The 27,533-nt window shown below is 45.7% G+C and overlaps 1 protein-coding gene and 1 non-coding gene across 2 annotated transcripts; one reads left to right on the forward strand and one right to left on the reverse strand.

The window, feature by feature from the left end:
- Positions 1-1,618: 1,618 nt before the first annotated feature.
- On the reverse strand, positions 1,619-24,009 carry Kif2c (kinesin family member 2C). Its single transcript, XM_051188577.1, has 21 exons — positions 23,842-24,009; positions 22,640-22,734; positions 20,520-20,621; positions 20,313-20,361; positions 14,855-14,977; positions 13,262-13,381; positions 11,811-11,911; positions 11,147-11,242; positions 10,474-10,528; positions 10,228-10,390; positions 9,252-9,342; positions 8,990-9,053; positions 8,828-8,919; positions 7,876-8,018; positions 6,882-7,086; positions 6,666-6,776; positions 4,837-4,904; positions 4,446-4,551; positions 4,247-4,351; positions 1,819-1,942; positions 1,619-1,733 (listed from the first exon to the last, which is right to left on the reverse strand). Exons 1-21 carry the CDS (start codon positions 23,900-23,902, stop codon positions 1,651-1,653), a joined length of 2,157 nt encoding a protein of 718 aa, XP_051044534.1. The 5' UTR covers positions 23,903-24,009; the 3' UTR covers positions 1,619-1,650.
- Positions 24,010-27,204: 3,195 nt separating this feature from the next.
- LOC127225546 (U5 spliceosomal RNA) lies at positions 27,205-27,321 on the forward strand. Its single transcript, XR_007834829.1, has one exon. It is a non-coding gene; the product is annotated as a U5 spliceosomal RNA (small nuclear RNA).
- Positions 27,322-27,533: the final 212 nt, after the last annotated feature.

Consider the following 27,533-nt stretch of genomic DNA (forward strand, 5'->3'; position numbering starts at 1 on the left):
GTTACTATTTCCCAAAAGATACTAGGTGTAAACCTGGCCATCCCCTCCATAGGAGAGAAGAGCCAAGAATTTTCACCACTTGTCATCTCCTTGGGTTTGTGGGCTGAGTCACTGTTTTACTAACAGGTGCTGCATTAAAATCCTTTAGCAACACATTATTATCACTCACTGAATTTATTCTCTGACATCTGATCCGTGAGTGCCCAAACACCCATGCCTTAGGCTTGCTTCCTCAATCCACCTGACAAACTAATCATTTTGCAAAACCACACTAGTGTTCCCTTTAGATGCCTTTTCTCTTTAGGGAGTCAAGTGCTTTATCAGCATTACCAATTTCTCAACATGACCTGGGAAGAGTAAGCCAGGCCTGGAGCCACAGGCTAGATTCCTGCTAAATGCAGAGGCTGAGGAGGGAGGATTCCAAGTTCAAAGCCAGAGACTTAGTGGGACATTGTTTCAAAAGTAAGAATGTGCTAACAAGCCTTAGCTCCATCTTCCTTGAACCTCCTGTGCGATGAGAGCAAAGTGGAGGAAGAAGAGAATACCCAGACTCAAGGTCAAGAGATGGAAGGTGAGGCAGAGGTGCAAGTAAATTAGTCTGTGCATCCACGAAGGCTGCAGGAGCAGAAGTGAGGGGACTGTAGGGCGGGGCGCTGGTACAGTAATAAGTCTCAGTGGACCTATCATCACCATCTACTCAGAGAGCACCTGAGAGACCTGACTGCCTGCCTTACAGCCAGAAGTCTGCTGGCCCTCTGCCCTGGACCTGTGGCATCTGCACTAACAGTTCTGTTCTCACTTGTGGCCAAGTACAACTTATATACAATAAATAATCTTTCTCCCTGTCTCACCTGAAAAATCTAAAACAAACAAACAAAAAAGTAGGAATACAGCCATCCTGGAATGCTTTCCTAGCATGCTTAATCCCCACTGCTTTGTAGCAAAGGCTATAGTTAGCTCCATTCACTTGGAGTTCCTGGCCCCAGGACATGAAGCTCAGCACACAGCTACTGAAGACAAACCAAAGCTCGGAACTTCAGCCTGTTGCTTAAACCATGGGTGTGTGTGGACTTGGTTCTAGGGAGAAGAGGCTCAGAGCCCAAGGTAGTAGAGTAGCAGTGTCCTTGGTCCTCAGGAGATGGCAGTCTCTCTGACTTTTTCTTTCTTTATTGTTAGGTACAACACAAAAATACATACAACAGGAAACAGAGATCTTCTAAAACTAAAACAAAGAGGTATCAAAAACTTTTTTTTCTGAAAGCATAAAACATGAGAGTGCTCAGACCAAGGGTGATACTGCAGGCCAGATGCAGTAGAAGCTGGATGAGGACCCATTTCTCTCCTAGAGCCTGGACCTTGCAGGTTCTCCACCAGCAGCTGTTCCAGAGGGGCAGGGGAACTACCCAAACAGCACTCCCCTCTGATAGATAGTGCGGAAAAGGGGAAGCAGTCACAAAACCTCCTTCCTCCTGCTCCAAACTGAGGAAGAGAACAGCAATTCTCTCCTAGTTTTCCCGGGCCTGATGCCTCTTACCTGGCATTTACCAAAACCCATCCAACTCAGTCCTAACCAAAGTCAAAAGGTGCCTAAAGTTTTCTGGGTAGGGGAGGAGGCTGGTGTGATACCAAACAGATCTTTATTTGAAGTCATCATTGGTGCCATTTCTTGCTGTTTATTTGTTTGCTAGCCTGTTCTTCCAGCTGCATGGCCACACGCAGGGCCTTGATGACCTCTGTAAGGAAGGGGAAGTGGGTCACTTTCTGAGGTCTTTGGAACCACCTTCCCCACTGCCACACCTGTGCAGTGACAACACCCACCTCGCAGGGCTGAGAAGTGCTTAGCCTGCTGGGCCAGGGCAGACTCTGCTTTGTTCACGAAGGTCTCCAAGTCATAGTCTGGCTGATCAGTCATCTCAGAGAGCTCAAGCCAGCCAGGTCCTTGCTGAAACACAAACATCCAGTCAGCTCAACTCATGGAAACATTCCAGCAAATCATCCTCATCCTCAGCTGAACCCATATCCACACCTGTGCTCTGCCTCCTGAAACCCTTCCCCCAGGAAGTGCTTAGCCTGGGCTCAGTGTGGTGCTGTATGCCCTCAATCTCAGCACTCAGAGGTAGGAGGATCAAGAGTTCAGAAGGGGGGGGGGGGGAGGGAAAAAAAAACAACCCAAAGCCAGGTTGTGGTGGCTCACGCCTTTAATTCCAGTACCTGGGAGGCAGAGGCAAGTGGATCTCTGTGAGTTCCAAGACAGCCAGGACTACACAGAGAAACCCTGTGGTTGAAAAAAAAAAAAAAAAAAAAAAAAAGTTTAGGAGGTAGGGCTAGGACAGACAGCCCAAAGTTCAATTACCAGGACCCACATGTAGGAGAGACCTGACTCCTCCAAGTTGTCCTTTGACCTCCACACATGCACCTACACCCACCTACCAAAAAAATGAAAAAAAAAAAAAAAAAAAAAAAAAAAGACTCCAGAAGCTCAAGGACAGGACAGCCTGGGCTTCAAGAGACATTGGATTAAAAAAAAAAAAACCGGCAGTAACAAAACAGAAGAAATCCTTAGCTTGAGCTTAGTCAGCATCTCCCTATCCCAAAGTTGTATTTATGTCAAATAAGTGACATCACTGATCTGTCTTCTGTTTTCGATTCAGGATTTCTCTGTGTAGCCCTGGCTGGCCTCAAACTCAAGAGATCCACCTGCCTCTGCCTCCAGGGTGCTGGGAATTAAAGGTATGTGCCACCACTGTTCAGCTGATCTTGTTCTAAAGTCAGAAATTGGAATGACAACTTTCTTCCTCCCTCTCTTTTTGTGACTTGAAACTCACTCTGCACTAAGAGTGGCCTTGAACTCCTGAGCAGTAGCATTAGACATGCCATCACACCCCAACTGATGAACCTCACAATTACTCTACTGGCTCTGTTTGAGACAAGCTCTTACTTTGTAACCCAGGCTAGCCTCCACTCAGCCTCTCAGATACTGGGATCACAGATTCAAGCCACCACACCTGGCTCTTTGGTTCCCTCCTTTTCTTGCTTTCCTAACATGGTACACACCTAAAATTGCAGTACTCAGGAGGCTGACAAAAGAGGATTGAGTTCAAGGTTATTAATCTATTTCTCTGTCTCAAAAACAAAACCAGGGGTTAGAGAGATGGCCTGGTGGTTAAGAAAACTTGTTCTTCTGGATATCAATTTCCAGCATACACATGGCAGCTCATAACCAGTTCTTAAGGCTCCAATACCTTCATCTGACATCTGTGGGTACTAGGCATAAAAATGGCACATATATGCAGGCAAAAACAGACACATTAAAAACAAAAACCAAGCCGGGCATAGGTGGCGCATACTTTTAGTCCCAGCACTTGGGAGGCAGAGGCAGGCGGATCTCTGTGGGTTCGAGGCCATCCTGGTCTAGAGAGAGTTCCAGGACAGAATTCAAAGCAATACAGAGAAACCCTGTCTTGAAAAACCAAAAAACAAAGCAAAAACAAAAGCCACACACCAAACCTGTGCTCGGAGCACACTACCACTTTGCTGAAGTCCTTTCAAAGGTTTCACTTGTCATAATAAAATCTGAGTCTCTGCTATGAGGCAGATGTAAGGTCCTTTAGCACCAGGGTTCCACCAACTGTCTTTATTTATCTCCCTCTGTTCACAGGTTTTGCTTTGACTACAGTCAACCCTCATGTGTCCTAAAAGGGCCATGTATTTTGTCACAGTGCCCCCAGGCACAGTAGGGAGGACATGTTTGCACACTTAAGTCTTCACAGCAGTCTCCTCAGTGGCACAAGTTCTCTCTTTCTGCTTCCAAGTCTGCTAATGACAGGAGATGTTCCCACCTTCTCCCACAGCAGGCTCACAATAGAAGTAGCATTTCCCACTTACTCCGTTTCAGCTGCTGCTGCTGCTATAGAAGGCAGCCATTTGATCCTCAAAGACCACACTATGTCTTGCCCAGTTTAGAGACAAGGAAACTGAGGCTCAGTGAGACTAAATGAGCTCACACCTAGAAGACTGAGGTGTAATAGATCCATGTGTCACCACAGAGCTGGAACATTCGCTGAATAAATATGGGTGTCCCTGAATATGAAGGTCCTTCTCTACCCCTAGTCAGTAGCACCAGGCTACAGAAGAGTGTCCCCATTGAGTAGATGGAGTCCAGATTGTGTTTCAGGAGTAAAGCTGAGTTCTGTGGGCTGTGTGAGAGAGGCCTGCCAATCCGCCCCTGGCTGGGACCAGTGTGCACCTGTATGATCTCCCTGAGCTCCTCCATGGCCCTCTCTTCCAGCTCCCTGATCTGAGTCATGGCTTCATTGAAGCTGGACATCTGGGAAGACAGCTCCTCCTCTTCCTTGCACTGCAGGCCAAAGGGGAGATGACAGTGTACGCATTGTGTGGTACACACACTTTCCAGAGGCACACTTCATCTTGCCCTCCCACCTTACATCGACTGCCAGTGAGGTCCCATTAGAGCTGGCTTCCATCTCTTCTGTTTCCATTTGAATTGGCTGCTCTCCACTGGGCCCGCTGTGGGGGCTCAGCTCCTTGACTCTGAGGAAATAAGACAGTCTTGAATATCCCAGCAGTCCCCTGGGCACTCACTACAGAAGTGCATCACTACTCAGATAACGAGACTTAGGGACATGGAAAGTCCCTCACATACTATTTTATTGACTGAAGGGGACTGGGACAGACAGACCTAGCGTGTGACTGAATGCCACACCTCAGATTTCCTGTTTAGGGAGGAAATACAGTGGTCACTGGAGTGCTCGGGTCGCTTCCCATCTCATCACTGCCATTCCCTTCTCCGTCCCACCTAGATGTTAGGCCTCATACCTGTCTGCGTATCTCAGCGTGTTTAAAGTATATTCACAGGAGCTTATGCCTGGTGAGATCATGGCAATCTGACAAAGAGGGAACAAATGGTTAGAGGTGGAGAGTCGCAAAGTGAGGGCACTAGAAAATCTGCTCCTGGAGAGCTACCACGAGTGGTTGCCGACAGGTAAGACCAGCGAAGTAAAGCTCATATGCTTTGCTGGGGGACAATTTGTTCGTGGGCATGGAAGGCTAAAACTGACAACCTAGATTTGATCCCTAGAACCTACACAGTAAAAGAATAGAGTCCTGCAAATTGTCCTCTCTGATCTCTACCTGAGTACGATGACATATGTCCATGTGTACACATTTACATAATAATAAACAAATTAAAAAAAAAAGCTGGGTGCAATGGCATATGCCTTTAGTACCAGCACTAGGGAGGTAGAAGCAGGCAGATCTCTGAGTTTGAAGTGTGATGGACAAATTAATAACTAAAAGGTATAAAATCAGGGCTTATGGCAAGAAGGGAAAACCAGAGAGAACAAGAATTTCTGCCAGTAGATAACTCCCTGACTGCAGAGTACAGAGTCCACATGCTGTTCTCAGGAGATAAAGAAAAAAGCTGGAGCCCACCGCCAGCATCCTTCCTGCTCCATTATCTTGAGAACAAGGCCACTGAGCCTGCTGACCTTGTAAAGAAACTTTGTACTCTGTAAAATCTCTGTAACCTTGGAAACCTTGTGAGTTGAGACTAGCAGTCTCAAGCCTCCCTCCCTTTTGCCTTTTAAAAAGGCTTTGCAATTGTAAGCAGGCGCCTTACTCTTCTGACGGAGCGAGGTCCCAGACAGTTTGGTTCTTAGCAATAAAAAGCCTTTTGCTTTTGCGGCCAGGAGTCACTTCCTTGGAGGCTGAGAGGATTCCCGGTAGGCATAACAGAAGCTAACCTGATCTATGTAGTGAGAGTTCCGGGCCAGCCAGAGCTCCATAGTGAGACCCTGTAGAAAAGGACTAGAGAGCTAGCTTAGTGCTTAAGAACACTCGATGTAGCCGAATGTTGGTGGCGCACACCTTTAATCCCAGAGCTTGGGAGGCAGAGGCAGGCAGATCTCTGTGAGTTTGAGGCCAGCCTGGTCTACAAAGCTAGTTCCAGGACAGGCTCCAAAACAACATAGAGAAACTTTGTCTCAAAAAACCAAATAAACAAAAAAACCCACTTGGTGTTCTTGCAGAGGACCTGGGTTCAATTTCCAGCACCCACATGGCTGCTCACAATTCCAGGGATTAGATACCCTCTTTTGCACTCTGAGTGCACCAGAACTCTGGTTCAATCCTCTATAGTATCAGAGGAGAAAAGAGAACAGTAGTACTAATTAATATTAATAGAGTTTAGACAGAGAAACCTATCCTTCTTCATGAAAAGGCCCTACTCTGGGTGTGCTCTGGATAGCGGGAGATCTCATTAGAAGCACCTGCAGATCAAGTAGGGCAGGAAGAAGTTGCAGAGGCTTAGAATATGAGACTATTTGTAGTGTGGGAGTCATGGAACCTGAGGAAAGCTGTGGGAAAGGGGAGGACTTACTTTCTCCTGGTCTATTAAGGCTCACTTCCTGAATTCCAGAACCCTTTTTACCAGGTAAGAGAGCAATGGCTGATTTCAGCACCTACAGAGTAAGTAGATTCTGTCTTCCATGCTTATAGGAAAGGTGGAGGCTACAGGCTGTGGAAGTCCAGTCAGGAACCCAAGAACACAGGTGAAGAGGTACTGAGCTCCCTGATCAGTCAAGTCAACATCTCCCTGCATAGCAGCTCCAAGTCTTCTTCCCCACCCACAAAGTCATCACACTCACCATGCAAGTCCTGGAGTTCTCCCCAATGAACGAATCCCTTAGCACCTGTGTGAGCTTGCTCTCACGGAATGGGGTGTGAGCCTTGTTCTGTCCCAGCGCCCTGATGCACTCCTGTGGGGGCAGCACAAACACCTGTAGTCTCTTTCCACTTCTTATGCAACCTACTCTCTCCCTTCTCAGTTGCCTTCCAGGCCACCACTAGCAAGTGCTTGCTACCTTTAGAGCTAGGAGAGACTTGTTAATCTCTGCACCCTCCATGCGAGTCTGCCGGTCAGCACTGGAAGTGTCAGCCCCTCGTTCATTCCCTGCTAGATCCACCAAGGAGAATTTGCCATGTAATCTCCCTTTGGATCGAAGAAGAATCTGGAAGCAGGCATGGGAGCGGGAAGAATTGGAGTTGGCAAATGTCTGTCCAGAAGTCCTATTAAACGGAGGGGAAAGGCAAAGAAAGGTTACAAACTTCAGGGACCATTATCCCCCAGTATTTAATCATTCCAGGGCACAGTAGTAAAATCTACATGGATCAGAATCCAGAAAAGTTCTGTATCTTCCTGTCTCTAAACTCCATTTTACCCTCCAAGACAGTAGCTCTTGAGCTATTTTTCAGGCAGCCAAGTGAGCACTGGACTCTGTGCTTGGGCATGGACAGAACTGGTGTCATGGCGATGAGGAACAGCTGAGTCTGCTATGAGGAAAGGGGTCTAGTCATAACCACTTGCCCAAACTTGAGGGCTCTTGCTGTGGGTGGAGCTGAACAGTAGAGCACTTGCCCAGCATGTGAAGTAAAACTCTGGGTTTAATCATCAGTGCTGGGAGAAAAAGAATCTGAGCCCTACAACTACCTAGCAGCCCACAGCACCATGCCAGCACAGAGGCGCCATGGTCTCATTACTTCCATTCCAGAACAGAGTCAGGGCTGCTAACGTCTTCCACAAGAGAAAACTAGCATCGCATACCCCAGGCTAGAATGCCTGTGACTAAAACCTGCCTTTGTTAGATTTAAGTTGCTCTGACTTTGTTCTTGAGACTCCTGGGGTTATCTGCCCCACGGAAGGTAGACAACCTCATAGCATTTACCTTGCTGAGGTGAGGAGAACTGTGTGGAAAAAGAAAGGGCCTCCTCCTGCTCTCATGCCTGTGTGTGGATCTGAGGCCTCATTACTTGAACTAGGTATTAAAAGTGGTTCCCTTCCCTCGACGGAACCCTGACCTGCAGGCACTGCCCATGTTGATCATCTTGATGACATCATCAGCACAGTTAACCAGGTACTCCTGCAGTCCCACAACCTGCACCTGCTGCTTGCTGTCTTCTAGCACACGTAACTTGGCCTTCTTGTTGAGCAGATCAAACACCTGTGCCAGGCAGAGAGCATATACATAGGGCCATTAGTGCTGGGTACCCTGGCTGACTCCTTCCTACAGAGCCTGCCACAGACTGGACAGGGCCAGGAACAGTAAGGACAGAGTCCGTGCTGACAGGTAACAAACAGATCTGCGTCCCTGGTTCACACCAATGTCACCACTATATCACCTGCACCACCCTGAGAAGGGTCCTGGGCTACTCTAGAATGTTCCCAGCCTGTAAAGAAAAAAAAAAAAAAAAGACTAGAATAACAGCAGGGTGGTGGTGGTGTACATTTTTAATCCCAGAACTCAGGAGGCAGAGCCAGGTGAATCTCTGAGTTCAAGGCCAGCCTGGCCTACAAAGTGAGTTCCAGGACAGCCAGGGCTGCACAGAGAAACCCAGTCTTGAGAGGAAAAAAAGACTAGCAAGTGCTTAGCACATACTATCTCATTAATGATAATAATTCTTTTTTATTATTGAGGTCTTGCTCTACAAAAGGCAATTCTACAAAAATACAGAGAATAGAAGGTAAGAAGGAGGGAAAGAGAGAGGCATGGAGGGTGTGGTCATGGGAATGTACAGGATGGGGAAGGAGGACATAAAGGAAGGTGGGGAGGTTAAGGGAGGCTGGCTCACATAGAAGGCGACCTCCCACCTCAGCGGGAGCCTGGAAGAGGACATCTGCTCTCCTTATTGAGTTTGGCTGACATCTCACCTTCAGAGGAAATGCCAGGCAGAGTAGCCCCAAAGGCCTACAGGTAACAAGATGTCTGGCTTCAACCATTTCTACCCATCTTTAAGATTGTAGTTTGCTTACCTTCCCATTATAGATCTCAAAGAATGTCACATAAACTTCCAAGTTTAAGTCCCGATAGCGAGGTTGACTCTTCAGAAGGAAGACATCCCGGGCTGGGAGGAAGAGCCTGTATAAGTAAGCAGCTTTCCATGCCCCATCCCTATGTGGAAAACAGTTACTTACAAGCCATTGCATAGATCCCTTTAGATGCATTCTGAGATTTACCGGACAGGTCTCCACCCATTGTCTGCAAAAGGAAACAGCATATGACCACACATACCAAATCATAGGTGGCTCCGCTGCCACAGTGGGCCATACCAGAGCCAGGAGCCTGGACCCTCTCTTTATGTGGTATGGCAAATGTCTATTGATGGCATCTGTACCATTCTTCAAGAACTTACTGCTGCACTACACAAGGCCTTGTCTGCCACACTGAAATACTCACATGAGTCTTCCCACTGCCCGTCTGCCCATAGGCAAAGCAGGTTGCTTTCCCCCCTTCAAAAATCGTCTGTACCAATGGTCTTGCTGTGAACCTAGGAGAAAGGATGGAGCAGAGGGAAGGGCATTTGGGTAGCCAATCCTTAATATTCAAGAGGGATTGGTGATAGAAGCCCCCACTGATACTCAGCACACAGCTTGTGTTTAAATCAGTGACTTTTTTTGTGATGGGGTAGAACCCAGGGCCTAGCTAGGCAAACAGTTTTCTTCTGAGTTGATTTCAGTCAAGTCCTTTATATAAAATGGCATTATGCCTGCATGTTGCTTGCATACTTTTACATATCTCTAGATTATTTGTAGCCTAATAAAATACAAACACGCTGGGCAGTGGTGGTGCACACATTTAACCCAAGCACTCAGGGGGCAGAGGCAGTTGGATATCTGAGTTTGAGGGCAGTCTGGTCTACAAAAATCGAGTTCCAAGACAGCCAGTTAGCCACAGAGAAACCCTGTCTCAAAAAAAACAAAACAAAAAAAGATTTGAATACTGAGTGGCATACTGGACTGAAAGAGTAAATTTGATGTCACCTGAGTTTGCTGAATTCATTTAGGTAATAAGGTAGTTGCATAAGCCACTGGAAGGTGTAATCTCAGCAGATGGGAGGGTGAGGTAGGACCGTGATGGTTCAAGACCATCTGAGTAACACAGACACTAAGCTAGCCTGGACTATAGAATAAGACTTTGTCACAACAAAAACAACACTAGGAGAACCCCTGGGTCCTACCCATGAGCCTGAGTGCAGTGGGTAAATAGTTCACTCAGAGTCACCAAGACTGGGCTGCTATAGCTTAAAAAGGTGACATGGCAGACTCCAAAGCTGGCTCAATAAAACACAACAGGCCAGGGAGGAGGGAAGGAGCTTAGTGTTTGATGGGGGAGAAAGTGGGTATGAGGAAGAAAGAACATTAAAGGGACTAACCTGTAGACGACTTCATTCGAAGCTGTTTCATCAAAGGCAAAATCGAAGCAGAATGCCTGGTTCTCCAGATACTTTGTCAAGTCCACTTTCAATTTGGGTTCATGCACAAGAAGGAAACACTTGCTGGGGACAGAAATCACATCGATTTCTTTCTTGGCCAGTTCTGCAGAAGGAGAATATTTCAGGGGCTGCTCCCAAAACATGGGCCCTTCCACTCAGTCTGAAGCTTCTGACTGAACAGCTCACCTTGTTTATTCAGTGGGCGCTTCCTAACACACACACAGATCCTATGCTCTTCAATCTGGAAGAGGACAAGAGGAGACAGAAAAAGGGAGGTCAGACAGTACCAAAACAAACAACCACAACCCTTCTCTTGGCCCTAGCAAGAGACGACAAGATCTGATGCTAGGACTCTAGGCTCCCCTGTTAACTACTCTAGGGTACAAGAAAGCTGTTCTGAACTCCCTGGTGTCACTCCACTGCCTTCAAGATTCCAGCACTACTCTCCTAGCTCTTAGCAGTCTGGCCAGCCTGAAGCAAGGCGTCTCATCCAGCCCTAAGCACTGTCTTAAAAAAAAGTACTGAGGGCCCCACCAGGGATATAGCTCAATGGGACACTATACTCATATACTGGAGTCCTGGATTCAATCCCCAGAAACACGCACGCACGCACGCACGCACGCACGCACGCACGCACGCACGCACGCACGCACGCACGCACGCACGCACGCACGCATAGGGAGGTGGGAGGAGATGGCTATTCACACACACAGAAGGGGGGGGGGGGAAGAGAAACATAAAACTCTCCAGACAACACTCAAGAATGAATGAAGACCCCAGCATGCCTTTTCCTTGTCTTTCAGTGTCCTTCCCTGTCCTGCTCAGGGAAGAGAGGTAGAAGCCTTTCTGGTATACTCACAGGATCAGTCAGATTAAGTGGGTGACATTCCATAGTAATCCGGAATTCCTTAATCATCCGGGCAAATTCCCAGTTTGGAAAGCTGCTGTCATATTCCTGTTTGAGGCGAGAGGAACGAAGGGCAGACTGCTAGTTACCTCTGTCTGCTCTTAGACTCTCATGCCAGGCAGCGACAGGCCCACAGCTGCTGAGTGCCTCAACCCTAGTCTGAGAAGTCAGACATGAAGTCCTGGGAGCAGGATTGTCAGGGGAGCCTAGGCATGCACCAGGGTCAAGGGCTGCCTTCCACATCCCAGGGGGCAAAGCAGCAGACTGGGTTTCCTCAGAGCCATTACCCGACTAAGACGACTTCCCTGCCATTGCTTCTACCCTTAATACAGGTTACAGAGGAAGGAGGAAAAGCAAGCAGGTGTCTGGCAACAGCAGTGTACCTTGTGAGCACATGATGGGCTTCCCCACTGGCCAATCAGCATCAAATATGGCTCATCTGAACAACTTCAGATAATTCCAAATTACCCATTTCTTTTCTGAATTCTGACAAGCAATTAAACTTCCAGGATATCAGAACTGGAGCTTTAGAGGTGCTAGGGCCAGCTATGTGTTGGCTGTTCATCTTGCCAGGGCACCTGTCCTGAGCCTCTCACCCACATCTCCCAAGAGTCACCTGAGCTCGCTTTATTCTTATTTCCGAGTTCTGGGCTCTCTTCTCTTCCCGTTTGCTCTTCATTTTTTCCATTTCCTTCACAATACATGATTTCCTCCGAACTAAGGGGGAGAGGAAGGCACTGTTAACTCACCTGCTTCTTATTAGTCTCTGGCTATTCTGACGAGTGCTGGGCCTTCTGTAGGAACAGGTTTTCCTTCTCTACTCTGTTTTTATTTATTTTGTTTGTGGTTTTTGTTTAATCCAGATACAGTTTCTCTGTGTGTCCCTGGCTGTCCTAAAACTCTGGCCTCAAATTCAGAGATTTGCCCTCTTTTACCTTGCAAGCACTGGGATCAAAAGTGTGTGCCATCATGCCTGGCCTTCTATTTGTTTATAAATGAGCATGTGTTTGTATGCATATTCATGCCATGCCATCTATGTGGAAGTCAGGATAATTTTTGAAAGCAGCTCCCTCCTTCTATTATGTGGGATCTGGAAATTGAGCTCAGGTCATCAGGCTTGGTGGCAAACACCTTTTACCTGCTGAGGCACCTCAATAACACACCATACCCCCTTTTTCTTTCCTTTCTTTTTTCCTTCCTTCCTTCCTTCCTTTTAGGTTTTTCAAGACAGGGTTTTTCTGTGGCTTTGGAGCCTGTCCTGGAACTAGCTTTTGTAGACCAGGCTGGCCTCAAACTCACAGAGATCCGCCTGCCTCTGCCTCCCCAGTGCTGGGATTAAAAGGTGTGCACCACTACCACCTGGCTCTCTCATCCCTTTTGTAGATTTTTGTCTGATTCTTGGATGGACAAGTCCATGAAGTACTAACTGGGCTAATGTAAGGTCAGAGCAACTATCACATCAATCTGGTTTTTTTTTGTTGTTGTTGTTTTGTTTTTTGTTTTTTTTTTTTTTAATTTTGTTTTTTGAGACAGAGTTTCTCGTAGCTCTATGCTTCTGCAGCTATTTTCTCTAGAACCAAAATGAGGCAGGGCTGGAGAGCTGGAGAGACAGCTCAGTTGTTAGAGTACTTGCTCTTGCAGAAGACCAAAGTTTGATTCCCAGAACCTACAAGGTGGCTTACAACTATCTATAATATAATTCCAGTTCTAGGAGATCCAATGCCCTCTTCTGACCTCCACTGGCATCAGGTATGCCCAAAGTGTACAGACACAAGTGCAGGTAACACACTCATACACATAAAAATACATCTTTAAAAAGGCAAGATACCCCACTTCATTTTCACAAGTCCCCTGGGCTGTTTATCAAGAATTTAGCTGTGAAAACATCTCACCGACAACAAATGGTTTCTGACAAACTTCTATGTATTGTGGAAGTTTCTGTCCATAACCACAGGGTAACCTACCTTCAAGGTAACAAAAAGGTTTGAACTCAGGTGCCCAGGCAGGCCCAATGTTAACAACCTGTCCTGTGCTAGAGCAAGAGAGCACACAGCTAAGCATGTCTACCTGAATTCCCAGGGTTTGCAGATGTGCTTCGGTTGGGGTGGACTTGCTCTTCTGCCTCCTCGCTGACCATCGACAATGGTAATTCTGTCACTGCAGAGCAGGAGGGCTTAGGAAGGCTAGCTGTGGGAGAACAAGTCACTGGAGAAGCAGGCAGTACAGAGCAGCCATCCTGACCCGGTCTCAACATGCATGTCATGGACAAACTTGGGGCTTTTCCTGTTGCCCTCATCCCAAATTCAACCACCCTTCCAGCCAGGGACTGCATCTGGGGCCAAAAAACCCTTAAGCTAAATATGAAAGTAGAATTTTAAAGACAATTTTTAAATTGAGTATGGTCGCTCCCACCTGTAGTCTCAGCAGTGGGGAGAATGATTTCTACAAGTTCGAGGACAGGTTAGGGTGCACAGTGAATTCCAGAATGAGAAGAGAGACACCCTGTCTCAAAACACCAACAGGACATGGTGGCTGGCACACACCTTTAATCCCAGCGCACAGGAGGCAGAGGCAGAGGCAGAGGCAGAGGCAGGTGGCTCTGAGGTCAAGCCCAGCCTAGTCTACAGAGCGAGTTTTAGGCATACACAGAGTAGCCCTGTCTTGAAAACCAATTGTTTTGAGACAAGGTATCACAAAGCCTAGGTTGGTCCTAAACTTAGTATGGTTGAACTGAGGCTGACCGAGTATCTAATGATCCTGCCTCATGATTGCTAGAATGGCAGGCGAGTACCACTATGTTCAGTTTCATGAGGTGCTGGGAATGGAACCCAGGCTTTGTGCACGCTGGGCAAGCACTCTACCAACTGAGCCACAGCCCTAACCAAATAATAATTTTAAGCAAAGTGTTTTTTTCAACTAGATATGTAAAGTAGGTGGAGATTTTGTGAGACAATGTATTATGCTTTATGTATTAAATACATCTAAATGAAGGCAAATGAAGGGATCATGACCATATATGAGTGTAATAAGGCATGATGGACTGTGTACATTTCTGTGATTTTGGTCTGCTCAGGTTATTGGTTTTCTTTCTTTCTTTTTTTTTTTTTTTTTAATTTTGTTTTCCGAGACAGAGTTTCTCTGTAGCTTTGGAGGTTGGCCTCTCAAACTCAGAGATCCATTTGTCTCTACCTCCCAAATGCTGGGATTAAAAGGTGTGCACCACCACCGCCTGGCCTGGTTAGTTTTTTCCAGTTTGAGTTTTTGTTGTTGTTCTTGGTATTGTGTTTTTGTGTATGGAGACAGATTTTTCACTCTGTAGCCTAGCAATATCTCAAGTTCTGGCATTTTGGTTGTGAGCAAGCACAGTCACCTCGTCCACTGAGTTCAGATAGTTAATTGCTGCCCAAGTAACCAGTCACCCATGTTTTTTCTTTTCCCAGTCTTTGCTACTGTTAATCACCTGGTTTCTGGGGCTTTCGAGATGTCAGGAAGGGCTAGGCTGGCCCAAAAAGCCATGCTTGGGCAAGTCTGTAGATCAGGCCTCTGTGAAGGCTTTCCCTCCATGGCAAAGCCCATCCTGAACTACTTTACGAGCACTAGGAAATTCAGCAAAGGAGCTGCTTTGGGGCCTTAGACAGGGAGAGCACACTGATTACTCACCGGCAACTGAGAACCGCTTCCGAGAGTGTGTAGCCACGGGCAGCTCCACCTCCATCTCATTCTCCTGAGTGGCAAGTTGAACCTCTGGGATAGCGGGTATGCGAGTGGACCGGCTTCGAAGACCTGAGACCAAGAGGACCAACCAAGGCAGCACAATAGGGTAAGCTAAATCAGCAGGAGACTGCACAAGACAGGCCAGAGCCCAGGAAACAGCAGGAAGGCCAAGCACCACTATCCCCAAAGTTACTTGTGCCGTCTGGAGATCTAGGTGCTCCTCAGGGCAAGGATATCTCCCTTAAGAGCATTGCCAGGCGGTGGTGGCACGCAACTTTAATTCCAGCACTCGGGAGGCAGAGGCAGGCAGATCTCTGTGAGTTCGAGGCCAGCCTACTCTACAGAGCTAGTTCCAGGACAGGCTCTAAAGCCACAGAGAAACCCTGTCTCGGAAAACCAAAAAATAAAAAAAAGAGCATTTGCCTTGGGCCGGCCATATAGCTCAATGGTGAATGCTTATTTAGAATGTATGTAGTTCTGAGTTTAATTCCCAGGACAGGGGCAGTGAGGGGGAACATTAATAAATAAAAATGGAAAGACCTACAGATAATCTAAAATAATTTCTGGAGAAAAAGACCTATTCTTCTCTTTTTTTTCTTTCTTTCTTTTTTTTTTCCATTATAGGGTTTCTCTGTGTAATTGCCCTGGCTGTTCTGGAACTCTCTCTGTTGAGCAGTCTGGCCTTGAACTCAGAGACTCTCCTGCCTCTGCCTCACAAGTGCTGGAATTCAAGGTGTGCAGCCCCCTCCCCCTTAGCTGGGCATTGGTGGTGCACGCTTTTAGTCCCAGCACTCGGGAGGCAGAGGCAGGCGGACCTCTGTGAGTTTAAGACCAGCCTGGTCTACAAGAGCTAGTTCCAGGACAGCCTCCAAAACCACAGAGAAACCCTGTCTCAAAAAACAAAACAAAACAAAACAAAACAAAAAAAAAAAAAAAGGAAGAAAAGAAAAAGGTATGCATCCCCACCACTTGGCCTATTCTTCTAGTCTTGAAAGGAAAACAAATCTTTTTTTAAGGATTTATTTGTTAGGGGCGGAAAGATGGCTCAAGGGTTACAGACCATGGGGCACTGGCTGCTCTTCCAGAGAACCCTGGTTCAATTCTCAGCACCTACATGGTAGCTAATACTCAGGGAAACTGATGCTCTCTGTTGGCACTACATGGATGTGGTGTACAAACATACTTACAGGCAGGCAAAACATTCCCACACATAAAACCTCAAAAAAATCTTAAGCTGGGCAGTGGTGGCGAAGATTTTTAATCTCAGCACTAAGGAGAGAGGCAGAGGCAATCAGATCTCTTTGAGTTTGAGGCCAGCCTGATCTAAAGAGTTCCAGGATAGCCAGGGCTACACAGAGAAACCCTATCTCAAAAAAACAAAAACAAACAAACAAACAAAAAAAAAAAAAACAAAGATTCCCTTTTATCTTTTATGTATGTGTGTGCATAGGTCTGTATAACCACAAGTGTGTGCAGATGGTCAAGGAGCCAGAAGAGGCCATTAGAGCCCCTAGAGCTAGCTGAATTATAGGCAACTGTGAATTGCTAGACAAAGGAGCTGGGAACCAAACTCCAGTCCTCTGGAAAAAGAATAAGCACTTTTAACTCTAGAGCCATCTCTCCAGCCCCCAAAATATTACTCTTAACAGCAGTAGTACTTACCATCCTACTGTCTTCCTATACATTCAAGCGTAAGGTAGTACCTGGGAAGCTGTAGCTGAGTGGTGGAGATTCTACTTAGCATGCACAGGGTCCTGGTTCATTCCCCAGGACTATCACAACAACAAAAAAACAAGGACTGGGCATGGTAGTACATGCCTGTAATTCCAGCACTCAGGAGGCTGGGGCAGATTAAAAACAAAGAAAAAGTGTTACACAGCAAGCTGGGTTCCAAGAATCTTAAGGAACAGCTAACTAAGACACAGTTAAGTTGTACTGAATTCTTAGCCTGGTGTTGGTGGTGCACGCCTTTAATCTCAGCACTCGGAAGGCAGAGGCAGGAGGATATCTGAGTTTGAGACCAGCCTAGTCTACAGAGCTAGTTCCAGGACAGCCTCCAAAACTACACAGAGAAATCCTGTCTCGGGGGAAAAAAAAAAAAAAAAAGTTGTCCTGAATTCTTGTAGCTGTAGTAAATCAGAGTAACAATTATTTATCTATAAAACACTTCGAGTTAGCAGTGCAAGTCTTTAATCCTAGCACTAGGAAGGCAGAGGCACATGGAATTCTGTGAGCTTCAGGTCAGCCTGGTATACACAGAATTTTCTAGGTCAGCCAGGGCTATGATGATACTGTCTCAAAAAATAAAATACAAGCCAGGTGTTGGTGGCACACACCTTTAGTTCCAGCACTCAGGAGGCAGAGGCAGGTGGATCTCTGTGAGTTCAAGGCCAGCCTGGTCTATAGAGTGAGTTCCAGAACAGGCTCCAAAGCTATACAGAGAAACCCTGTCTCGAAAAACAAAAAACAAACAAACAAAAAAACGAACTAAAAAAACAAGAAAAACAACCAAAGCAGGGCCTTGCTTGGTTGGCACAGGCCTTTAATCCCAGAATTTAGGAGGAAGAGGCAGGCAGATCTCTGAGTTTGAGGCTAGCCTTGTCTACAGGGATACAGAGAAATTCTATCTCGAAAAACCATAGATAGATAGATAGATAGATAGATAGATAGATAGATAGATAGATCAGACAGATAGATAGATAGCCCCCCTCAAGTCAAGCGAAATGGGTGGCTTATGCCTATAATCCTAACACTTGTGAGAAGTCTGAGATAGTAGGTCTACAAACTGGAGGTCACCTGGGACTATATTGTAGTGGTATCCTGCTGGTCTGTTTCGACAGTGAAAGCAACTAGCCTTAGCCAACCACTTGAGTGGCATCTGGCCTAGCTCAAGAGAGCTAGCACCTAGCCTAATCCATCCTTTGACCTACCTTTTGTCCCTCTGTATGAACTCTATTTGGGAGTTTCCTAAAAAGACAAAAGCCTATGCAAAACTTGGTTCAGGAAACCCTGAAAACTATGGTGCCTATGAATCTAGAATTTATACTTGGCATTGTCTTTCTGGAAGCTTTGTTCCAAGCATATGGTAATCAACTGGCTAAAGTGTAAATATAGAGGAAAATAAAAATGTTCAAGGCATAGGGAATGTACTTCAGTACTTCAGTCCATCAAGATTGGGTCACCTGCAGCCAAAAAAGCTAAATTCATTCTTGAAGTGTCTCTGAGTTTTCTTTTGATGAACCAGCATGAACCCACACCCAAGCATACCTCAACATCCTCGACATTACATAGTAAGAACCTGTCTCAATCCCCTCCTTCAAACCCAATCTTTCATTTCATCCCCACTTGTATAAGTATGTGGGATATGAATGTGTGTACATGACTAGCACAGAGCGCTCACCTATGCCTGTAGAGATAAGAGGTTGACACTGAATTTCTTCTTCTGTCACTTTCCACCTTAATTTTTGAGTTTTGAGACAGAGTGTCTCTCTGGACCCGGAGCTCACCATTTTGGCTGGCCTGGCAAACCAGCCCTGGGGGTCTTCTTGCCTCTGTCTCACCAGCACTAGGATGCTACAAACACATGTCGTCACATCCACTTTTCGCATTCATGATGGGGAATCTGAGATAAAACCTTCATGCCTGCGTGGCAAGAAGTTTACCCACTGAGCCATCTCTGTAACCTTCATTCCTATTCTCAGATACACAATTAAGGAGCTACAGGGCGGGGAGTCTAGCTCAGTGGTAGAGCATATAGATGGCTTCAGTCCAACCCTCAGCAAAGCAGAACAAAGTTAAACATAGCTCTAATGAAAAACCAAGGCAAGAAGATTGTCATAGGCTTGAGGCCAGCCTGAGTTCCATAGTGAGTTCCAGGACTGAACTAGAAACCCTTTCTCAAAAATAAACAAATAACAAGCAAACAAAACTAGGGTAGGAAAGATGCTCAACAGTTAATAGTATTTACTGCTCTTCCACCACCAACTGAAGTTGAGTTTTCAACACCCACATTAGGTGGCTCACAATGGCTTCTAACTCCAGATCTAGAACGATTTGATGCCTCTAGCTTTTCCTTGGGCACCTGCACTCATGTGTAGCACATACAGACAACCTGGTTCACAAACACAGAATTTCAAAAAATAATAATATGACCAGGCAGTGGTGGCGCTAGCCTTTAATCCCAGCACTTGGAAGGCAGAGGCAGGCAGATCTCTGTGAGTTAGAGGCCAGCCTGGTCTACTGATCGAGTTCCAGGATGACTTCCAAAGCTACAGAGAAACCTACCTCGAAAAACAAAAACAAAAATATGAATCTAAAACAACAAAAACAAACATCACATTAAATAGTTCATCAGGTAAAGCATGTGCTGTATAAACCTGATGGCTTGAGTTTGATCATCCAAACCCACTATGGAAAGAGAGAATTGACTCCCCAAAGTTGAGAGTACTGCAGCATGTGTGATAGCATGCACACAAAAGTCAAACAGAACCAACCAACCAGGAAAAGTGTACATATGCACATATCTGTTGAGGACATGCATTGAAATGGAATCAGGACCTTTCTTGCAGGCTATGTGTGAGTGTGTTAGGCGTGTCTATGGGACCTGTATACCATGATGCATGTATGAAGATCAGAGGACGACTTGGTACAGTTTCTCCTGCTTTTAAGATGGAACTCAGGTGGTCATGTTTATGTAACATGTTTTACCGGCTGAACTCACCACCCCTTTCACTTTTTAATTTTTATTTATTATTAGTTGGGGTTTTTTCTGTTTTGTTTTGTTTTTCTTGAGCTTTTGATTTCTTTTTTTGGAGCTAGGGTCTCATTATAGCTCTGGCTGTTCTGGATCGTGCTATACAGATCAGGCTAACCTCAGACTAAGAGATCCTCCTGCCTTTGTCTCAAGAGCTGGGATTAAAGGTATGCACCACCACGCCCAGCTTCTTTATTTTGGGGCAATGGTTTCTTCATATAGCCCAAGGCAGCTAGAATTTTACATCCTCCTGCTCGAGATCCGTGTGATGATCATAGTCATACATCACTGTACTCAGCTCCACTACTTGTCTAAATAGCCCAAAACTACATCTACGCTTTCCTCACAGCTTTATTGCAAGGCTCAGTGTTGTGAGGGAAGGAAGCTGGCCCACTCTCTCCTGTATCAGACTCTGGTCTATAGGACAAGTGTCTAGGCCAGAGAACAGATGTCTCAAATGTACAATTCTCTCAGAGGTTAGGTGTAGGTTGGGTTCTTCCTCCCCGAGAAAGATGACTGAATAAAGGACAGCACTCAGTTTACACAGAAATCACATGCTCAATTAGGGCAACAAGCCTACTTTGGCTTCTACTCTGAGCCCTAGGAACCTCACCCACAGCAAAAACACCATGACAACAGCCAGCCATTTACCTTCTTTTGGAGCTGGAATTTTGGAGTTGACCGATCTGCGTTTTTGCTTCTGAAAAATAGAACAAATCGCCACAACATATGGCTCTTATCAGTCCTCAGGGTTCTGTGTACTGTGATAATGCCCTAGGCAGTCCCAGACAGAAATCAGCAAAAAGGTAACAAGTGACTCTTCAGGGACAGCAGCTCAGTCAGATGACAGGCACTCACCGGGACTGCCACATTTTCCTGCAGTGGCAGATTGTCCTTTGGGTGTAAGGGAAGAAGCTGCAAAAGCTCTGGGTTTATTGCAGCCACATCATCAAAATCAATCTGCAAGAACAAGCGAGTTTCAGTGAAGCAACAGTGCTTGATCTAAGTGTTTTGCTGTAATCAAGGCCACCCAAGATTCAGGCTGTACCAACCTTACGTTCCATTAAGCACTGACCACTATAAAATAGTTATTCCTTAGTAATGGTTTACCATCTAGATGGAATGGGTTTCCAGGCTCTAAGCCAACGGGAGATTGTGAGTGATGAGAATGAGGTGGAGAGGAAAACAGAAGTCCACAGTAGGCCTAGACCACTTGGCTCTCCTACTGATCTGCTGGGGAGTGACGTCCTGCCGGTCACAGCCACCTGAGCACTTCTTGCTGGCTGACACGAAGGAGGAAACAAGTTCTAGCTGGCTGGTGATAGTCTGATGGAGGCCCCCTCAGGATCTTATAAGCAGGAGTAAGTTCCCAAAAGCTGCTACCTAACCCTAAGTCTACCTACATTTTCTACTGGGCCCAGAAGCTTCTTCCCAATCACACCTTCCTGTTGATGCCTTTCCCAGTTCCTGTTCACACCCACAATGAGGTCACAATTCTGGGTTTACATCACCAGAGTACTGTAACTCTTTAGATGAAGATAGGACAATCACCCAGAGGCTCCCAAGCTATCTAACATGGAGTATATCGGTGGAAGCAAACAAACAAACAAAAACAACAAAAAAAAACAACAAATGAACAAACAACCCTCAATTTCAGTAAGGCAGAAAGTGAGAAACATCTTCCCAAAGTTGTCCTGAAATCTTCACAAGTGACTTGCATGCATCATGACACTCATGTGCTTCCTCTCTCCTGTTACACACACACACCTTTATTTATTATTTATTTATTTTATGTCTCACTATGTAGCTCAAACTGTCCTAGAATTCATTCACTATGTAGATCAGGTTGGCCTGGAACTCACAGAAATCTGCCCGTTTCTGCCTCCCAAGTGCTAGGATTAAAGGTGTGTCTATGTGAACCAGGCTAGCCTCAAGCCCTAAATATCTGCTTGCACCTGCCTCCTGAGATTAAAGGTGTGCACCACCACACCAGGCCTATCTGTGCCACTCTACGAAACTCTGAGAGAATGCATCTCATTCACCTACATTCCCAGCCCTCAATACACACTCTAACATTTTGGAATGAGTCCAGATGGATTTTGTGGTTAAACCCTCACAACATTCTGAGGTAGACATTGTCATCTTTACTTTACAGGTTAGCAAATGGAACTTCTAAGGGCAGACACATGACTGAGAACAAGACCATGCCTCCTTCCCATCTCTACTTTTCTCAATATTGTAAGGCTCCCCACTAAATCTAAACATGGTAGTTGCCAGAGATGAAAACACTAGAGTCTCTTTTCAGTCTTTTGGCTGCTGCCAAAGCACACTGAGTCTGCTCTGTCTAAGGCCAGCTTTGTCACTCAAACCTCAGGACTGATGCATGCCATTAGCTTTCACGTCTTAAGCTGCTCATCTGTGTCATCCATCCATCACCAGCTGGTTTATGACTTGGCATTTCAAAAACATATCTTTGTTTCCTTTCCCGGGTTACTGATTTTGTTACCTAAACCGAAGCAGCAGTGTGCACTCAGATCCCAGCTCAGGGACGAAAGCAAAGCCTTAGGATTCGATGCAATTTGCTCTCCAAATACACACCAGAAAGTATTAATTGTTTCAATTTAGAACACACCTGAGGGGGCTGGAGAGACGACTCAACATTTAGGATCACTGACTGCTCTTCCAGAGGATCCAGGTTCAATTTCCAGCACCCACAGGACAGCTCACAACTGTCTGTAACTCTCCAGTTCTGGGGGACACAACACCCTCACACAGACATTCATGCAGGCAAAACACCAAAGCACATAAAATAAAAATAAATAAATAAATTAGAACACACCTGACTAAATGAAATTCTGGTGCATGCAAAGAGGACCAGTTTTTAAGACTGGAGAGGACAGCACAACATAACTGGGCTCTCACAGGTTCACACGGCGCTCTATACAGGATCACCATATAAACATTCTCATAGAACCTACCTCTTTGCCCTTCGTGTTACCTCCTTCTGTCCATTCCACCGAAACACAGGATTTCTCCAAGTTCACTGTGCTTATATTGGCACTGTGAATTAAGCCTGTGTATGAAAAGACCAAAAGTTATCCATCTGTCTCCTGAGAACTTAATTCCTATAATTTTTGCTTTTAGGATCCTACGGAGACTTCCAATGTAGAATTTACGTGGGAAAGAAAAATTGATTTTCCCCTCTTTTAAAAATCAAATTTTCCTTTCCAGCACTTGGGAGGCAGAAGCAGGCAAATCTCTGAGTTTGAGGCCAGCCTGATCTACAAAGTGAGTAGGGCAGCCTGGAAAAACAAACAAACAAAAAACCACTAACACTAATAATTCTAGTGGGGACTCACCCTTAAACCATTCTTTAATGAGGTGAGTAGGGAACAAGCTTTAAACCCCAGCTACATTAGAGAAGGATTCATCTCCGCTCCACAGAGTGAGCAAAAGAATGCTCATCTGAGCAAGAAGTCACTACAGTCCTTAGAGGAGCTGTTCCTGGACACATCGTTAACCTCTTGGGTTTGCCTAACTCAGTTTTGGCAGTCGCTGTCTGGTTATTGCATGAATGGTGAATGACACATTAGACATGCAGTCGTCGCTTAATAAAAACAAGGTTGTTTTACCAACTCCTTAAAAGCAGGGATCCTAGCCGGGCGGTGGTGGCCTTTAATCCCAGCACTGGGAAGGCAGAGGCAGGCGGATCTCTGTGAGTTCGAGACCAGCCTGGTCTACAAGAGCTAGCTCCAGGACAGGCGCCAAAGCCACAGAGAAACCCTAAAAGGAAAAAAAAAAAAAAAAAAAAAAAAAAAAGCTGGAATCCTACTCGTTTACTTTGAATCCCTGTACCTGGCATACTGCAATGGCATCATATACATCACAGCCGAGCAGTTTCAGTGAATATTTCAGCAGGAAGTACAGCCACCGCTATAACCTAGCCTAGACGCACCAATGGTCGCAGAGGTGCTCCGCCCACATGCAGGCAGGGGACCCACAACTAGGGCAGCGTTCCCCCCCCCCCCCCCCCCGTGTAGTGGACACCGATCGCTAGTGAAGGGATTTGGGCCTCCTCAGTGTGCTGTGTCTGTCCCAAAGCGTGCCGTTTGGGGGCCGGGTAACTATTTTGGCATTCTCACCGCTCTTGCGTTCCCTTGGCCCAGAACCCTGCCCTCACCATTACTGCGTTGAATCTTGATGGAGAGACCAGGAAACAATCGGGCGGGAAGCGACTCCATCGACTCGGGGACAGCAGCAGGTAAAACAAACCCAAGAAATTTGAAAGAGAAGTCTCTGCTAATACAGCGCAATGTTAACGCCGCCTAAACCGCTGCAGTTTAAATCCCGCGCGCCAGCGTCCTTACGACGTCACCACCGCGAAAGCACCGCAGTGCATTTTGGGATATGTAGTCTTGGCCTCATGACTTCCGGCTTGTGGAAGTGCTCCCAGACCCTGACATATGGGAACATTCAGGTCCCTGTCGTTTCCCCATCTTAGTACCAGTTCGACCCTTTGCCTTTATGTACCACTAGGAAACATATATAATGTTTCAGTTAGGGCCCTGAGGTTCTGCAGAAAGGGGTTCAAATCCTAGCAGGGCATTGGTGGCGCATGCCTTAAATCCCAGCACTGTGGAGGTAGAGGCAAATGTATCTCTGTGAGTTCAAAGCTATCCTGGTCTACAGAGCGAGTTCCAGGACAGGCTCCGAAGCAATATAGGAAACCCTGTCTCAAAAAACAAACAAACAAAAAACAAAACAAAAAATTAATGTATAAAATATTTCGAAGACACCAATTTAACATAGTATCTACCACATGCTACTGTTAGATATAGTGCTAGACAGTAAGAGTGGAATGAACAAGACAAATAAATAGTTCCCGTCCTTGAGATGATTTTTCTACTAAAAACACGGTGGAGGGGGCTGGAGAGATAGCTCAGAGGTTAAGAGCACTGAGCACTGGCTGCTCTTCCAGAGGTTCTGAGTTCAATTCCCAGCAACCACATCATGGATCTCATCTGTACCATCTGTAATGAGATCTGGTGCCCTCTTCTGGCCTGCAGGGATACATGCAGACAGAACACTCAGAACACTATACATAATGAACCAAAACAAAACAAAAACCCACAGTGGAGGGCTAGAGAGATGGCTCAGTGGTTAAGAGCACTTGCTGCTCTTCTAGAAGACCTAGTTCAATTCCCAGCACCTATATGGCTGCTCACAACTGCCTATACTTCTTGTTCCAGGGGATCTGACATCCTCACACAGATATATATGCAGGCAAACACCAATCTACATAAAATAATTTTATTAAGGACTCGGTGAAGGGCTGGAGCACTTGGGAGGCAGAGGCACGAAGAGAGCCAGGAAGATCTCTGTGAATTTGAGGTCAGCCTGGTCTACAGAGTGAATTCCAGGACAGCCAGGGCAACACAGAGAAACCCTATCTCAAAAAATCAAAGAAAAGAAAAAAGGAAGGAAGGAAGACCCAAAAAAAAAAAAAAAATCAAGCAAAACAAAAAGCAGATCAGCTGGCTTGGGACTCACTATGAAGAACAACTTTGCTCTGAACTTGTGAACAATCCTGCCCCATCCTCCCAAGTCCTGGGATTGCTTATAGCTTTTCAGCAGCTTTCTCTTGCCATCAAAGTAAAACAGATCACAGACTCCCAGTTTGTTCTCGTTCTTTCTCAGAATAGAGGCCATTCGTCTATGTAACTTTTTCTTTATGAGCCAGAGTAGATGAGATGTGTTGCCAGCTTATAGCTCTTATGAAGAGTTTAGCTCTCTCCCTTCCTTACAACTGTGAGCAAGGCCAGTACCTCTGTGCCCTAGACCAAGGGACAGACTTTGCTTTTTAATCTAGTGTTTTCCTGCCTGGTGACTCCTGGCACTCAGGTCACACCAGGTTAGATTATATAGTATCTACCCCCCACAACCTGTAAGAGTCAGAATCTCACTTTATCCTCCAGAAGTGAAGGCTGTTTGTTCCCCTTCAAAACTCCAGTCTCTAGCCAGGCTTGGTGATGCATGCCTCTAATCCTGGCAGAAGGAGGAAGATACAGGTGAGTCTATTAATTTCAGGCCAGCCCGGCTGCATAGCAAGTTCCAGAACAGCCAAGACTACATATTAAGAGACCCCGTTGAAGGGGAAGGCAGACAAAGAGGAGGAGGAAAATAGAAACCACTATTCTGCCTCTAGCTCACTGGCACTCTCTCTCTCTCTCTCTCTCTCTCTCTCTCTCTCCCTCTCCCTCTCTCTCTCTCTCTCTCGTGTTTTTTATTTTGTTTTTCGAGACAGGGTTTCTCTGTGTAGCTTTGGAGCTTGTCCTGGAACTAGCTCTGTAGACCAGGCTGGACTCAAACTCTCAGAGATCCATCTGCCTCTGCCTCCCGAGTGCTGGGACTAAAGGTATGTGCCACCAACGCCCGGCATCTGCCTCTTTTATGTTTATCTCTCCTTATGTCCTCTCACTTCAAGTTCATTGTTCAGGGTGCCCATGGTTATAATATTGTCTCTCCCAGGAAAACTCGCCCAGAGTATAATTTCTCCTGAGCTTTCCTTTCCTCAATAAGTCATAACATCAGGTACCTCTCTGCCGTTGCCACCTTGCTCTTCTGGCTCCTCAGTGCTTGTCCTGTGTCAATAAATACTTTGTTATCAGTGGCTAGGGACACAGTCCTGTGTCCTAGAGCAAGCAAGTGCTGCTTGTTCTCAATACATTTTTAGAAAATGAATGTACCAGAATAACGAGTTTCAAGAGTTGATTATTTATTTATTTATTTATATTTATGTCTTGGTGCTAGAGAAGCTCTGCCCCTGTTTATTTTATTTTTAATTAATTAAGAGAACTTTTAAGCTGGGTGTGGAGGCACATGCCTGTCATGCCAACATTTAGTAGGCAGAGACAGGAGGATCAGGAATTCAAGATCTTTCTAGGCAATGAGGCAAATCCAATGCCAGCCTGGGATATAGGAGACTCCCTAATGGGTGCCCAGAACTCGTGAGGTTGTTGAGGCAAGGAGAACTGTGCTCAGCTTCCCAGGTCCAACTCGCTACATAGTGAGTTCAATGCCAGCCTAGGGGATCTTGTGAGACACTGCCTCAAAACTTCAAGAAGCAAAATCAAACTAGCACCCCCTAATAAAAGAGAAAGAATATTTACTTTGTGTAAATTTAAGACCAGATTTTTGTAGTTGGACCAAGCATTTATAGCATCATGAATCTAGCTTCTATACTGCCCCCTGGCGTGGGCCCAACATTTACTCTGGGAAAATGAATTATTTCCGTATACCGGAGGTTGGTTAAATAGCATTATTTACATACCCACAATGCATTGCATTCAGGCCAATGCGAAATTTGAATGAGTATGCTCTTTTATTTATTTTTTCTTTCTTGTTTTGTTTTCTTTATAGCGATGCGGCTTTCAAAGATCGTGTGGGCGGAAAACAGGAGTCATCATTTATTTTGTGGAACTAGGTCCCATAGGCGAAATAGGAGGCACAGTGGTCCAAGGTCGCTTGGCCGGCTTTTCTTGTCATACTCTGGTTTCTCTTCAGATCGTATAAATCTTTCGCCTTTTACTAAAGATTTCCGTGGAGAGGAACAATTCTGAGTCTTAACCTAATTTTTTGAGGTCCTGCTTTGTGCAGGGCTACTACTACTTGTTTAATGACAGGTTGTCTTTTGGTGTGCAATTCTACTGGTATGTGGTTTTCTTTCACTTGTGTGTCTTAACAGTTTACTAGTTTTCCTAGGAGTGTTAATTTTTAGTTCATGTCAAGTTTTATGCTGTGGCTACTTTTAGAGTGGTAATAGCTTCACTTTTTACCTTATGTTTTTTTACTGTTGCGTGTATCTTTTGTTGT

This window comes from Phodopus roborovskii, unplaced genomic scaffold, assembly GCF_943737965.1.
Source record: "Phodopus roborovskii unplaced genomic scaffold, PHOROB, whole genome shotgun sequence".
Taxonomy (NCBI): Eukaryota; Metazoa; Chordata; class Mammalia; order Rodentia; family Cricetidae; genus Phodopus; species Phodopus roborovskii.

What these genes read in the sequence shown, in the direction of transcription:
- Kif2c (XM_051188577.1), bottom strand. Translation starts at nt 23,902, where the DNA reads ATGGAGTCGCTTCCCGCCCGATTGTTTCCTGGTCTCTCCATCAAGATT. An exon ending in GAAGCGGTTCTCAGTTGCCG is followed by an intron (nt 13,382 to 14,854) that starts GTGAGTAATCAG and finishes GTTCTCCCACAG; the next exon opens with CTAGCCTTCCTAAGCCCTCC. An exon ending in GCGCCCACTGAATAAACAAG is followed by an intron (nt 10,391 to 10,473) that starts GTGAGCTGTTCA and finishes CTCCTTCTGCAG; the next exon opens with AACTGGCCAAGAAAGAAATC.